This window comes from Chelmon rostratus, chromosome 10 (assembly GCF_017976325.1).
Source record: "Chelmon rostratus isolate fCheRos1 chromosome 10, fCheRos1.pri, whole genome shotgun sequence".
In the NCBI taxonomy this organism is placed as follows: domain Eukaryota; kingdom Metazoa; phylum Chordata; class Actinopteri; order Chaetodontiformes; family Chaetodontidae; genus Chelmon; species Chelmon rostratus.
Window position 1 is genome coordinate 577760 of NC_055667.1, and position 15541 is coordinate 593300.

General features: G+C 39.2%; 1 protein-coding gene across 1 annotated transcript; it reads right to left on the reverse strand.

The window, feature by feature from the left end:
* Positions 1–734: 734 nt before the first annotated feature.
* On the reverse strand, positions 735–14798 carry dedd (death effector domain containing). The gene is made up of 5 exons (XM_041946682.1): positions 14519–14798; positions 10689–11328; positions 7374–7478; positions 7088–7225; positions 735–3683 (listed from the first exon to the last, which is right to left on the reverse strand). The coding sequence occupies exons 2-5, from the start codon at positions 11251–11253 to the stop codon at positions 3277–3279; spliced, it is 1215 nt and encodes a 404-aa protein (XP_041802616.1). The 5' UTR covers positions 11254–11328; positions 14519–14798; the 3' UTR covers positions 735–3276.
* Between the last annotated feature and the right edge of the window lie 743 nt (positions 14799–15541).

A 15541-nucleotide genomic window follows, 5' to 3' on the forward strand; every position in this document is an offset into this window, starting at 1 on the left:
CAGACAAAATGTGTTGCCTGGATTTCTCCTTCCTCATCTTCCTTACGTCATGAGTGTGGCGAGCTGAGGAGCAAGAGATGAGTGACGGGAATGAGGACACATGGCTAAGAGAAATGAGATGCACCACAGACCAGTCTAATGTAAATTATCATACACGGTTTGAACATGTCTTCAAACATTCCACATCATACGCAGGGTTTGTTTGTCAAAGCCGTATAAGGTTTTGGCCAAATTCCTAAATTGTTGGTTTGATAAGCATTAGCTCTATCAGGAAGCCATTTGTTTAAATATGTCCTCTATATTTTCTTATCTGAAAATTGTACACCATGTCATGTGACATAAAAAAAAAACAATTTGGACTGGGTTTCAACAAAACCCATCCATTTCATTTATTAACTGTCCTACTTGTCTGTTTTCTTAAAGAAATGCAAAACTGAAGTAAGAAAACCTGACATCCAATAAAGATATTTACAAAATGTTAGCACTGTGAGTTCCTATGACATTTCTGGAGATCATAACAGCTTACATGCAATTTTGTGTAAGAGACAGCTGCATTTAACAACTAAGAGAACATACAATCAACAGAACATACACCAACCTATAAAACAGATACTAACTTGCAACCTTTACATGAAATGCCACTGGGGAAAAAATATAAAATGTAGGCCTACTATATATAATTCACAGTAACTGTGGCCTGTCAACAATTAGTTGCGTGTTCTGATATGTACCCATGGATAGTGTGATAGCAGAGATAAGGTAGGACTTTTTTTTTTTTTAGCAGGAATAATATATTTGGTAAAAACTTACACTGAACTTTTAATAGGGTACACAGATTCTCTTCATATCAACCATTTGGCTATGTGCACTGAGTGACAGAAATATGAAGGAAACATGTTCAACATTAGCATTAGAGGCTGGCATTTCAAATGACAATTCTTTCTAAAATAACATGAAGTCAGTAATGTACTTCTGTTACAAAACCATTCTCATCACAAAACAGGTTCGTTTTTGATATATTATCACTGATATTAAACATTTCCAAAGTTACTTTGAGTTTGCATTGATCCATAACCAGTCCTAGTAAACCAACAATGCCATTTGTCAAATTCCTTCCAGTTTCTGAAGACACAATTTGCAGAATTTTTAAATTTATGACTATGGTGGCCCCCTTGACATCAGTGTTGACCTCAGTCCAGTATCCCTAGGAATGATGTCTTACGCACATAGCAATTTACTTCAAATGACAACATTCAGTGCCAATGCAGGAAGTACTATGACCGTTACTGAAAAAGTAAGAGTGTGGAGGTTGGAGTTATAGTTGGGCATTTGTGTGTGTGACTCTGATACAGGAGACAATAACCGCATCCCATCACAGACCTGCAATTTAAATTTACTTATTTACCCAACATAGCCACAATCTTTCTGCAACCATAACATATTAGCTGCAGTGCTCAAATACTGCAGAAACAAGGCTTGGAAGGATGTTTTCACTGAATCTAGGATTTTGCAGGATTGTCCAATTTCAATATTCTTGATTGGTGATAAGGTTGGTCAACTCAAGTTTGTACGAGTATAGACTACAGATCTCATCTGTCACATACTTAGCAAATTGGACGCTCAACCAGGGACTGGGCACCTGACTCATCAGTTATGTGCACCTCTGTATACACCTTACAACTTTGTTGGTCTGTGCAGTGCTATTTTTTCTGTGTCAAACCCTGAATAAAAGAATACTCAGTTTGGTTTGTGAATGTCTGTTGAGATGCCACACCTCCTTAGACACTCATCCTCTCAAGTAAGATACTTAGTTGCTACACATAGTGGCTCCATGCTGTTGATCAACCTGCTGCTGATTTGTTATTGACTGTCATTTGAATTTTTTTTGTTTTGTTTTAAAAGCAGTGTTATATCATGAGTGAAAATGAGTGAAAAGGTGAGTGAGGTTTGGAGGTAAGGTTTGACAATGAAACTGGCAATGGTTTGCAAATCCACACAAATCTAAACACCTGTGATTGACTTAATGTTGGATAAGATGGATAAAATTCAACACATTAGAACGATCTACAATGTTCTAAATATTGGCAGTGACTGGAAAATTTATATTTCAAATGAGGCCATAATCACAGCTGCAGGTAACGTGCCGTATTTTAAAACAAAGAATTTGTTAAAATAAAGCAAAGATGCAATGATGTCAACGGTGACCAAATATGAGCCAGTAAAAAAGGCAGATGCTATTAACACCCAGGTGTCTGTAGCTAACAAAGCTATTTGAATCCAAACCATGATTGTAACCTAAATCCAACAAAGTCGTTTTGGTGTCTAATCCTAAAAAAGTGGTTTTGGTGCGTAAACCTAAACAAGCCTAAACAAACCTGTGTCAGAAAACTGAAAATAACAAGTCATAGAAGACAAAAAAAAAAACAAACAAAAAAACTTAGCACTGACTTCTGATTTTGGAAGAGACTACAACAACGATCTCCTGGCTAAAAGTTCTGTGTCTCTTTATACTATGTCACCTGGTGACAGGTGTAAATATCTGAATAGAATAATATCTGACTATTCTCACCCGGGTGCAAATAGACACTGATAAAAAAATGCTCTGAAAGGGTTCACCTGTACAGACAAGGAAACTCTGCAAAGTGTTGGGAAAGTAGGTTAATAAGCTTAAAGAAATAGAAAAACAAATTGTCATCTGCAGCCTGCATACATTTCTATAACATACTGAACACTCTCATTGAGTTAATCCAATTAATCTGTACTCTACCTGAAAAACCTGGAAAAAAGATGAACCAGTTTGACATTAAGGTACAACTCCCACTGGGAGTAACTTGTCAGCATTAAGCATGTTTCCTGTATTGAAAATACCTTCTGAACACGTTTAAACAGGGGTGAAGAGTGTCATTAGCATTAACAAGTGTGTTTCAATGAGCTAACATACCAGAAACAAGAAATTATTATCATTTCAATGCACACATGAATCAGCATTCTCCTCGAAAAAATGAACAGCTCAACATTCAAAGTAATGTCAACCTGTATGCACTGCCTACCTCTTTTTGCTAACATATTTCCCAATCACCTTGCATGCTATGCTAAGGGGACAAGTAAATAACATATGACCTTAGCTCTCAAGGAATCAATGCAGTGGCTTGAACTTCTTTAGTTCATTGCAGGCACACGCTTCAGGCACCTCAAATGACACAACCACATCTCACTCTATTCCATGTGCTGGGCACAGCAGCGTTCCTCCCATATGCTACCACCCGGGGAGTGTGTCTAAGATACAGAGTCTTTGCTAGCTCCTGGTGGGTTCCCTCCACTTGTGACCAAATTACGGAGCAGTTTGCGTCGACCAGCCTGGTAGTCCTCCTCATCAACATTGACCAACAGTTTTATAGCTTCATGGCCCACAGCCTGTTTCAAGGAATCTGTGATAAAGACCCCTTTAAGAGCCTCTAGCAGTGATCCATTGATGTAGTCCCTCCAGAAGGCATCCAAGTATGTGAGCTCAGAGAACTTGATGTCACAGATGATGGAGCCCAAGTCTCGGGATTTGAGGATAGTGTTTGCTTGGTTGAAGCGCTCAAACTGTCGTTCTACTGCCTCTTGCTTGTTGGAGAAGACATTGCCCTGTAGCGCAGACTCATGCTGGCAGTATTCAGCACGAACCCGGAGGCGGATATCTGAAGGAGGAGGGAACAAGGTCAGGGTCAAAATTATAGCTGAGGCTGGCAGCCAGCATGGCCTGGCAAAAAGCTGGTCAGAATGGTCACAACTGAAGGTGGGGCACAACACCGCACATCACAGTCATAGCAGGGTCCAACAATAAGGATTGCCCAATTGTGAGGCAAGTAAAAAAAAAGTTACACTACCAGTCAAAAGTTCGGCGCACCTCACGCTCTCGCTCAGTGGTTTTTCTTTATTTTTATTACTTTCTGCCTTGTAGATTCATACTGAAGACATCGAAACTACGAAGGAACACAAATGGAATTCTGTAGTAAACAAAAAAGGGTTAAAAAAAAAACAGAATATGTTAATATTTTGGACTCTAAGAAGTAGCCAGCTTCATGAGGCAGTCACCTGAAATAGAAGGAGCTCCCAGAGGTGTTTTGCCCTCACTCTGCAGTCCAACTCATCCCAAACCTTCTCAATTGGGTTTAGGTCAGGTGATTGTCAGCTGACAACTGAATCGACAGACCTTCATGACTTGACTGTTGTTTCTCTTTACTTAGCTGAGTGGTTCTTGCCATAATATGGATTACAACAGTAGTCAAATAGGGCTGTTAACTGTGTACCAAACCTACTTCTGCACAACACAACTGATGGTCTCACAAACATTAAAGCAAGAAATTCCACAAATTAACTCTTGATACACCTGTTCACTGAAAACTATTTCAGGTGACTGCCTCATGAAGCTGACTGAGAGAATGCCAAGAGTGTGCAAAGCTGTCATCAAAGCAAAAGGTGGCTACTTTGAAGAATCTAAAATATAAAACATGTTGTGGTTTGTTTAACCCTTTTCTGTTTAATACATAATTCCATTTGTGTTCCTTCATAGTTTTGATGTCTTCAGTATGAATCTACAAGGCAGAAAGTAATAACAATAAAGAAAAAACATTGTGTGAGAAGGTGCGTCAGAACTTTTGACTGGTAGTGTGCATCGCGCCAGTAAATACCAGCTGCTCAATCGGGCCAGTGCTAGAAGACGGTAACAAAAAAAAATTAATTTAAATCATTTTTCAGACATTGCTTCATGATTCATACATGATATATAAACACAGAACATGACAAGGGAGCAAAATGGTAGCATATTCAAAAGTTATCAACATTATGTTAACACTGGATATGTCGGATATACAACCTTGATTCCAAAACAAATCTGCAAAACCTGAATAAGAACAGAATGCTATCTCGGGCTGCAACTAACACCTATTTTGATGATCAAACAACCTGTTAATTATTACTTTGACTAACTGACGATTAAACGTTTAAAAAAAAAGCAAAATCTTATTATTTTCATCATTTTATTTAAAAAATGGACTGGCTGCGTATTTTCCGTGAAGCAGAGCGTAGATATGCTTCTGAAACAGAGATGCTACAGGCCCAGTGGAATTGCACTCATTGCATAGAATGGCAGCGTTCACCGATTTTTCCAAATGCCTCTGAAACGAAGGACACAGCGTCATTTCCTGTAATTCATCACGTGAGCTACACAAGGAGCAACAATGGCTGGCTTTCTCCCCCTACCTTAGGAGATGTTACCACATTGTGTGCCATGCATCATTACAGTTACAGCATTTTTCAAACCTAGAATAGGCTTAAAAAATGGCCTAATGTTGTGGTGTGTAGGACCCATTTTTAAGTCCATTTTCATCACTGCACTTTCTGTTATATACTTGTTTTTATTTTATAAGCCTACATGATGCTATAGGCTGTGGTTTTAATTCAATTTATCTGCACTGGTTTGTACAAATACAGTATTCGCATACTCTTTTATAAAATGTACATATATAAGTAGGTTTTTTTTTGCTTTTGAACAACCTTTTTGTAACAATTTAATTTCCCCGGTGTAGGATTAAAAAGTTTGTTTTTTTTTTATCTTGTGGCCATAGATGTTGTTGAAAGACACCTGAAAATTAATGCATGTCCTTGCACTATTTTTTTTATTTACCTTAGGCTACCCACTTTATTTGGACACAATATTTGGTTTTATATTTGCTGTTAATAGATGTTAATACTTGTTATTTCGTTTCTGATGTTGTACAGAAAATAAAAGCCTTTGTTTAGCAAGAAATGCAGCTCATAATGCTTTACAACAAAGCAATTAGTTTATTGCAGTGCTCCACATGGTAAGAACATGGTAAAAATGCTAATGTAGCATAAGATTGAAACTCACACTTGAAGTGCACTGTAGCCCCCCTGTGGCAGGAAATGGTATGGCAGTGATTGGTGGCTCCCTCAAAGTCCTCCAATGTGACTTCTAATCAGCTAATAACACTTTATACTGCTGGAATATGTGGTGAAGGTTTAATAGTATCACAAACTAGATAGTGCCCAACCCTGTGCTATTTGTCTGTATCTTTACACAAGAAGAAACATAATGCTTGAAAACAGGAGTGATTATGGGCAAGATGGACAGTTCAACTCGGCAATCAGATGTATTTATAGCCAGGCACTTGGATCCTGCCCTCTCTGGCAACCCAAGGCGTGAATACAAATATTTGTACTCTGATTTTTTAATTTTCAGTTTTCCATTTTCTATCCAACAACCGCTAAAATTTCAATCTTACATTTATCCGACAAATGTAAAACATAATTTCAGAAGATAAAAGTTAATTTTCCAATTTTCTATTACTGACTTTTTATACAGAAAATTGTAATACTGATGATAATTGAACTGATATGTAGAAGACACAATGAAAATATGATAGAATATCCAACTGCTGAAACAGGGGCAGATATCGTTCAGTAAGGTATACACCAGCCATGTCCAAAGTATTCCATGAAGGGCCGTGTGGCTGCAGGTTTTCGTTCCAACCAAGGAGGAGCGCACCAGGCTGGACTCATTTAATCAGCTGATCTCCCTTTTCAGCTGATAACTAAGGGATCCCTTGATGTTGATTGGTTGGCCTGGTGTGCTCCTCCTTGGTTGGAACGAAAACCTGCAGCCACACGGCCCTTTATGGAATAATTTGGACATGCCTGGTATACACAATGGGCCTCTTGCAAGGACCACTTGTCAGATTTGTTCTTCATCAGAATTCATCGATTGAACGTAACTGCGTTAATAGTTACATTCATATTGACTTCAAATGCTTCAAATTATATCCACAGTGAAATCAGCATTCTCCATGAGAAGTTTAGCTGGTGAAATTAGGTTTTGTCTAATCCCCTAGCATGACGACTGAAACCAGGGTTTCTCATTAAAATGGTGTACTTGAGGCATGTACACAGGCATTTACTGTAAGTGCATGTAAATATGTTCCTTGGTTGTTCTCAACCAGTGTCCCTGGACTGGACTCATTTTCTTGTCATCCTATACTTTGAGACCAGAGAAAAAATTAATGTCCGTGTTGTTTCTTTTTACCACATGTTTGCTTCTCTCTGCAGTCAGCCGAGGAAAGATTTCTTCTCCGTTTGCGGTTAGGTACAGGAGGAGCTGGCTTTATTCGGGGAGGACCAACATGGGGTCCTGACGCGGAACAGCAAATGACTGGCTGAGGACCTAGAAAGTGACAACAGTTTTGATGTTAATGAAGCTTCTGTGTCAGAGCAGACATTTACCTATGAGGACTTTCCATTGATTGCATATATTACTAATCTTACTCTTGTCTTGCTGAAAAGAAAGGATATGAACACACACAAACACCCACCTGTTCTTCTGTGAGGTGCACTGTCCTTGCTCTGTACTGCTCCCCTTGGTGAAATGTAGCGCACTGATGTCTCTTCCAGGTACTTGTCAACAGGGTCTGGGCACACTGAAAACAATTGATTTCTGTTGTTATTTGCAGTTGCAGTGCTAATCATCACATTTCATTTCATGTAGCTACTATCCATGTGGCACTGAACGTTACCAGTAAGAAGAAAAGAGTAAGATCAGCCAAAGGTGAGGCCAAAAAACAAAAAAAGTGACCAACTGTGAAGTAAAACAAGAATAACCTTAGCTCCAGCAATAATGCAATGTATGGCAGCGAGGCATCACCTGGGTTTCCAAACAGACTGGGAGATGGCATCTGCTGCAGTGGCAGTTACATGTGCGGAACACATTTATCTGACCATTATTACCATTGGTTGCTGCAATTCAACATTCTAATGTTGGGAGGGTGACTGCTACAAGATGAACTAACAAGAGTTTTATTTAGCAGATGGATAAGTAACTCTAAGGTCAATCCCTATATGACCCGTTGTGGAGTGGCCGAGTCAAAGCCCAGACCTCAATCCTATAGAGAATTTGTGGCTGGACTAGGGATTGGTGGCTCCCTCAAAGTCCTCCAATGTGACTTCTAATCAGCTAATAATACTTTATACTGCTGGAATATTTGGTGAAGGTTTAATAGTATCACAAACTGGATAGTGCCCAACCCTGTGCTATTTGTCTGTATCTTTACACAAGAAGAAACATAATGCTTGAAAACAGGAGTGATTGGAGTGATAGGAGTGAAAAGGGCTGTTCATGCCCGATACCCACGCAACCTGACAGAGCTTGAGCAGTTTTGCAAAGAAGAATGGAACAAAATTGCAGTGGGCAGATGTGCAAGACTGATTGAGACCTATCCACACAGACTCACTGCTGTGATTGCAGCCAAAGGTGCATCTACTAAATACTGACTTGAAGGGGGTGAATAATTATGCAAACAATTATTTTTATTTACATAATTTTCTTTCATTAACATTACTTTATAAAAATCTGTTTTCACTTTCACATTAAAGAGTTTTTTCCAATAAATTTTTGTGTTGAGAGCCAAATTCTATTGACCATGATTGATTTATGAAAGCAATAAAAGAGTAAAACATCAAAGGGGGTGAATACTTATGATAGGTAAGTATTACTGGGGGTGGATGAAGAAATCTGTTGTTTTCCAACATATGTAAGTCTCTCTAGGCGTAATGTTGCTTTAAAATATTTCCAAGTTTGATGTGACAATAATCCGGTGTTTTACACTGATAAAATGACTGTTTCTGAATAGAGAGCGATATAACAGCCGTTACTGGTTAAACAAAACAGAGCTTACTCTTTAACAAAAAGGTCTATCTCTGTAGGGATCCTTCCCGCAATGTTGTCAGACACTTAGTATAACAATCGGAGCCTGTCAGTGGCAAAAGCACCAGTGGATCTACATTGATGGTGTGCAAACGCCCAGAGGGATTACATTGCAGCCAAAAACTCTTGTCTCCAATAATCACTTGGACACGAAAAAGATAGGAAAAAAGGGTCCATAATCAGGTAATAAATGACGGGATTACTCCTGTTTGTCCAAGACATTTAAATCTTCCATGACACGTGTCACTTTGGTATAGGACATTATTTTGTTTATTTCGTAATGTGTAGGTATGTAGTTGTTTTAAATGAGATGTTTATGCTGATATAATACACAAGCAGTATCTCTCTCATTGTATTAGTTTTCTCCTCTGATGGACATAATGCACAAAAATAGATATTCGAATGATTGGAAGCTATGTATTGTTTTTTTAGAAGGAATATTCAGACATCAATTTTGGCCAAATTTGACAGCCCTATAGGATGGTAAATGAAAATCATTTAACAGCCGAAGGTGAGCAGACCCTTGTTACAGGGAAGCAGGCTTGTTTACTACCGTTTACATTTGCACTATTACATTCTCAATGTTTCATTGTTTAGATTGCACAGTTTTTACTTAGTTTGTACAGTTTATATTTAGATTGTACAGTTTTTATTTATCTCTTTTTTTAATATATGTCCTGTCACAAAGGGTTGAAGAGTAACGCAATTTCGATTCTCTGTTTGTCCTGTACATACTGCAGAATTGACAATAAAGCTGACTTTGACTTTTTTTATTATGAAACTGAAAGCCCTGTGGCATCAGTCATCCTCTCCGTCCTCTTCCCGCTTATGCTGATGTAAAGAAACTCACTGCTGGACAGGTACTGCTGGTTAACGGAGGAGGGGCTGGCCCTACAGTTTACAAGGATTCAATCAATTTATATACATAGTTAATTAGGCTGGAGAATTAATGTTTGTATTTGGCTTGTTCATAACAATCTGTCGTTTAGATAAGCTTTGGGAAGCAGTGGGGACACCGAGCTGACTGCGACCAAAGTGGTCAAAGTCGCATTTCTGAGAATTCATGTTTGCTTGTTCAACAGCTTTCGCAAGGTCTGCTGTTAGAATGTTGAACTTATGGATAATAAGCATTCAAGTCGACATGTTCTGCATTCATACTCTTGCTTTGTCCTCTCTGCTCTCCTGTCTCTTCTGTGTGTGTGGAAGACGCCAGCCCCACCCTTGTGCAAATAGGGACACACCGGGCAAAGTGGAGGGGAGACATGAAAAATCCTAATTGAGAACTGTGTATCGTGTAGCATCCTGTCCACAGCCAAGGCTACACGTTACCTGACTTACCTATTAGCTGAAAATTCAATTATCAGAACAATAAGTCAATTTAGTTATTGACCAATAATGTATTAACCACCAATAAATTGTGCATATTTTGCAACTGCACATTGGGACAAAGATCTCATTTTTGGGAGAAATGTCCTCTGTTCTGATGAAAGAAAATAGAAACTGACTGAACTGAAAACAATTGAAGCACAAGGGTGGCAGCATCTATCATGTTGCAGGGCTGCTTTGCTGCAAGAGGAATTGCTGCACTTCACAAAATAGTTGGCATCACGAGAGCAGAATTTTTTTTGGATATATTAAAGCAACATCTCAAGATATCAGCCAGAGAGTTAAAGCTTGGTCGCAAATCGGTCTTTTCAAATTGACAAGCATACTTCAAAAGTTGTGGCAAAATGGCTTAAGGACAACAAAATTGAGGTTTCTGGAGCCATTACAAAGGCTTAACCCCAGTCCAATATAAAATTTCTCCTACTGATCTTAGAATGGGAGACAAAAAAAAATCTAAATTGTAGATTAAGGCATTTAAACCAAACTGTCAGTTGTCAGATATGTATTGAAAGCCTGGTAGCGATGACACTGCTATACTCACCAGCCTGCCGTTTCCTGAGTGTGACATAAGGCAGTAGGTCATGGCGGGTGATAATCCTTAGAAGCTGGAGAACGTGTCGGAAGTTTGTTTCATCACAGCGACCCTGGCGCTCTAGGGCCAGAAGGAAATCCCTTCCACTCCTAATGCCACCACGCTCATACTCATCAATTACATCAACAAACAGGAATGACAGTACCCTGACATCCCGATGCGTGAGCTGGGCTCCAACTATGTCAAACATGCGGTGCAGTGAGTACAGCCCATGGGAGTTGTCGACTGCTTCCTCAGGCCACGGCTCAAAGCCCCCATCTCTTCTGGATAAGCTGCAGTTGGTGCAGGAGGCGGAAACATTCCTGTTAGCCACCTCCCCGCTGGTTGTTGCCACACCGGAGCAGCCTGGCCTGCCTGTCAGGGCTCTGTGGTCCAGAGGCCCAGCGGTTGTACTGCTCTGACTCGAGTCCAGCTGATTAGCATGAATGTGAGGCCGGGCCTGCTGAGCAGAGGAGTTCTGGGCAAGGTGGGGAGGAATAACAGCATTGGGGAGCTGTGGCTGCTGTGATGTCATCTCAGGGCCCGATGGTGATAAGGGATAGTCAAATCCCTGTAACTCCTGCTGTCTTTGTCTGTTCCAACTGATGAGCTATGTGCAGAGAGTGGGGAATCACATATGATTGTTATTAGAATAGTGTTTCAGATCAAGCTTACCATCAGAGGTGTCCATCAGTGGCCATCATCATATACCAATAACCAACTACATGATGCAACTTCAAAGACATGCAGGGCTTCCCACACTAGTGGGAATATAGTGGGTGTGAGCTCAGGTTCAAATGTTTTAATCCATAATTACTCTTTCATGAAAGAGTGTCTGTGTAGATACGACACAGTGTAATAAATGTAACAAATGTAATAACATAATATTATGTTAGTTTAACACTTGTGACAGTGTTGACTTCATGTGGTCCCAGCAGGGCAAGGGCCCCCCTAGTGGCAATGGCACATAGTGGCACTGTAGTGACAGCCTGTGGCAGGCAAGAGGCACTCATCTGACAGCTGAGAGAACTCGCTGTCAAATCGGTCAGGGCCAAATTTCTGTGTGTGGTTTGTCAGCAAGAAACAAGAAACAGATTTACGGGTCAGCAGCCGTTTCTTGTTTTTAATTCTTTTTGAGTAATTATTTGTGCCACAGAGGTTATGATTTTGCCTGTTTGCCTAAATAATAATAAACAAAAATACATGCATTACTAATAATTACTTTCTGTGCATAGCTTCTTGTCACAACGGGTGAGAAACTGTAAATCTGTTAAAATTAAAATGGTTGTTGAGCAAGCACATTTTGTTTTTCCCTCTTTGTATGTAATTATTTCTACCATGGGGGTTCAGATAAAGAGAAAATCACAATACAGCTTCTGTGCACCCAAGTCCTGACAGAGAAAAAAATTGGTGCGGGAAAGATCCTTCCACTTGAAAAACATTTATATTTATAACAACTTATTTATATTGGTCAATCAATAGTATTGGGCTGTGGGCCATCACATATAAATAACATCTAACAACTTTCAGAACACTTTACAGAACCTAATTCTAACAAAATAAAGTCCTCCTTTTTTCCAAATGTGGCAGCTACTCTCACTCCTGTGGCAAATATTAAGATATTTTCACAATTGTAAGTTGGATTTTTAATAAATATTCTAATATTTTATACCACTTAACTGTGTCAGTGTTCATTGTCACTCTGATGCTGCTCAGATGTTAACAACACGTCAAACAAACACAAAACAGTGAAAAATAAACAGGTTTGTTCAGACATGGAGCCAGATTATTTCTCATATTTTCCATTCACATCTATTAAGTGCTAACGTGTTTTTTTTACCTTTTACCATAAGGTATTGTAACTGATTGTTATAAATGACTATACATCTAATTATTAGGAAAGAATGTATTTTTGTTGCTTTTTATTTAGCTAAATGGGCAAAATCATAACCTCGTGCTGGAAATAATTACATAAAAAGATTGAAAATCAAGTAAAGTATATCGAATTGGGGCCAGTCATGACAACAAACCATGCACAGAAATCTGGCCCCGCTCAATCTGACAGTGATTCGAGGGAGGAGTTAACTGTTGAGCGAGTGTTGCTCGCATAGAGTGCCAGTGCCAGTAAGAGGATCTCAGCATCACTCCATGGTCAGGAGTTTTGAAAGTTTACAAATCAATGAAATTATCTGAGCTGTAGAAATCTTCCCTCACACTGAACTCTAAACCTCAGTTAAACCAGGTCTCATGCAGGTATAAGTTAAACCTCAGATAAACTGACCTGAGCTGTACATTGTAAATCATCCAACCAAAAAAATCCCTGTTCACTCATTCACTACTCCCAAAAAACAGACAATTGACAGTCCATTCCATAGCGAGCAGTAAACTGAGATTTGGATAGTTATGAAGCATCACCTTTTTATGTCATTACTGACAATTGTAATGTTGCACAATGTAATTACATTTATGTATTGCATTGTGGGATGTCCATGAGACTGCTTATTAAATTCCATTTCTCACTAAGAATTCTCACATAAATTTGTTCAGAGTAAATACAGTGCACTAAACAGCAAACAGGGAGTGATATTGAATACTTGGTAATGAATAGTAAATCTTGCCAAAAATATTCATGTCTGATATGTGTCAAAATGAAATTCCCATAATAGACCCTTTTCACAGTAGACATTTTGACATGTCACCAGAAAAGCACAGCTGTTAAGCAATTAAATGAATAAGTTCCATTTAATTGCTTCATGGCCAGGGCCCTGGTATTGTACATACATGCTCACAGTCCCACTGTCATGGCTTACACTTGAACTGAAGAGAGCTATCATCATTGTGCTTTTTCTAAATGTCTGCGGTGAGAAGGCCTATAAAATCAGTCTTACTGGCTTTTTGGTTAAGGCACTCTTCAGTTATGGAACAATCACAGCGTATCGACACAACAATTGCTACTGTTAGATTTTGCACCAAATCACGGGATATAAATATTACAGAAGAACACCTAACGAATAAAAAGCAATGGCAGATGTGGAATTGGTGAGGTAGAAGTCGGTCAGTCAGGTTTTGACAAGGAGGTACTTAGTCAGCACTGGGTTTTGTTTTTTCTTCATTTTGTAAATGCCACTTCTACGTTGTTCATTAAATACACACGGTGCAAAAAATGTAACTATGAACACAGGTAAACATCATTACGAATCACCATAACCATCATAGGGTTGGTTGGGCTAACAGCCACAGTTTTCATAGCGCTGGCTAAAGCTAATTGGGCCAACGAAAGCGGTTTTCGTGTAAACACAAGAGGTGAATTTTGTAAAAACGTCGCTGCAACATATCTTACTCATGTGAGACCATTTCCATTGCCGACCAAACATACACAAACACAAGACTATCACATCTGCAGCTGTATAGCAAGGTAAATAAGAAGCTAAAAACCAGCTATGTGCCAAACGTGAACGGAAGTTAGCTAACAAGCTAACAATAGTTACCTAGAGATTTTAACAGATGCACGATCTTGATATATGCTCGCTACACACGATGGGGAACTGGCCTCTGGTCTACGTTACGCTATTTGCGAGTAAATTGCTAAGCCTTTGATACGGTACCATAAAGCTGCATATAATAATAACGTTAACGCTATGATTATGCGTCTTGGTTCAACGTTAGTGTAACTGCTCCCCGCTAGCCTTACTCCACGTTTGCTGTCAGTGTTAACGTTGCGCAAACTAACTAACATAAAGTCAAGTGAGGCAGACAATCAAAGCAAGAAACGTAATCATCTAACAGTAACTCTATATTACCTCCTGTCTTTTTAGGTATTCTTGAAGAGTCCAATACTATCACAGTTCGGTATGCAGCTAACACGAAGTTAGCTTCCAAGTGTCCACTTGCACAGCAAAGCTTCTTTCAGCACAAGCTAAGCGGTGCCGTTCAATTATTTTGGTCGACTACTGGACGGGTGTTCAGCAGATATGTTTCCAGTCCCTTGGTGTGCGGCACGGTTTATTTCATTCCAAGAATAAGAGTTCGTTTAATGGTTAGGGTCCTCAAACAGACATCATGGGAAAAACAAGTAGACAGTTTTCGTTCTTCAGCTAAAATGAAAGAACTTCCAGTTCACAGTACAGTTCAGTTCCGGTGTCGTGCCGTCCCTGTCTGGCCAACAACAACTGCATGCCGCCCCTGAGCGCTCGCACAGCGCAAGCCAAAACGACCACATTTGTAGTGATTTATGAGGCAAATTACTTTTTAAAAACGATATAGTCTTTATTGTCGGGGCCATGACTTAAAAAATCTTAAGTCTGAAGACAGTAGAAGTAGCTTTTCCTATATAAACAGACCCCAAATGATAAATTTTAATGTTCAATTTGACAAGGAGGACAAATTGTCAAAGTAGACAACACACTCTTGATGGTCTGCTTGATGGTCTTTGGCCATCAAGAAGACCAGTTGTTCTTTGGCTGGACCCTGGCCTGTGCCAAATGTGCTCTTTCCGGTGTATGTAAGATTTTTTTTTAAAGAGGAAATTTGGAAGGTTTCTCTTGATAAATCTCAATATTTCTGAAGGTGAACTCTTTTGTTATCACTATTGATCTGTTTTTAAGAATAGTATTTGAGACAGCACACTAAAATCCAGCCAGTATAACTGCTTAACCCTTCGGAGGGTCGTAGGGGGCTGGAGCTGATCCCAGTTCAAGATTCAAGATTCAAGATTGCCTTTATTGTAATTGAGCATGGATATGTCAACAGAATTTGCATTGCAACCCCCGTGTTAGAAACAAAATAATAAGAAAGATAAGAAAGATAAAATAAAGTAATAAAAT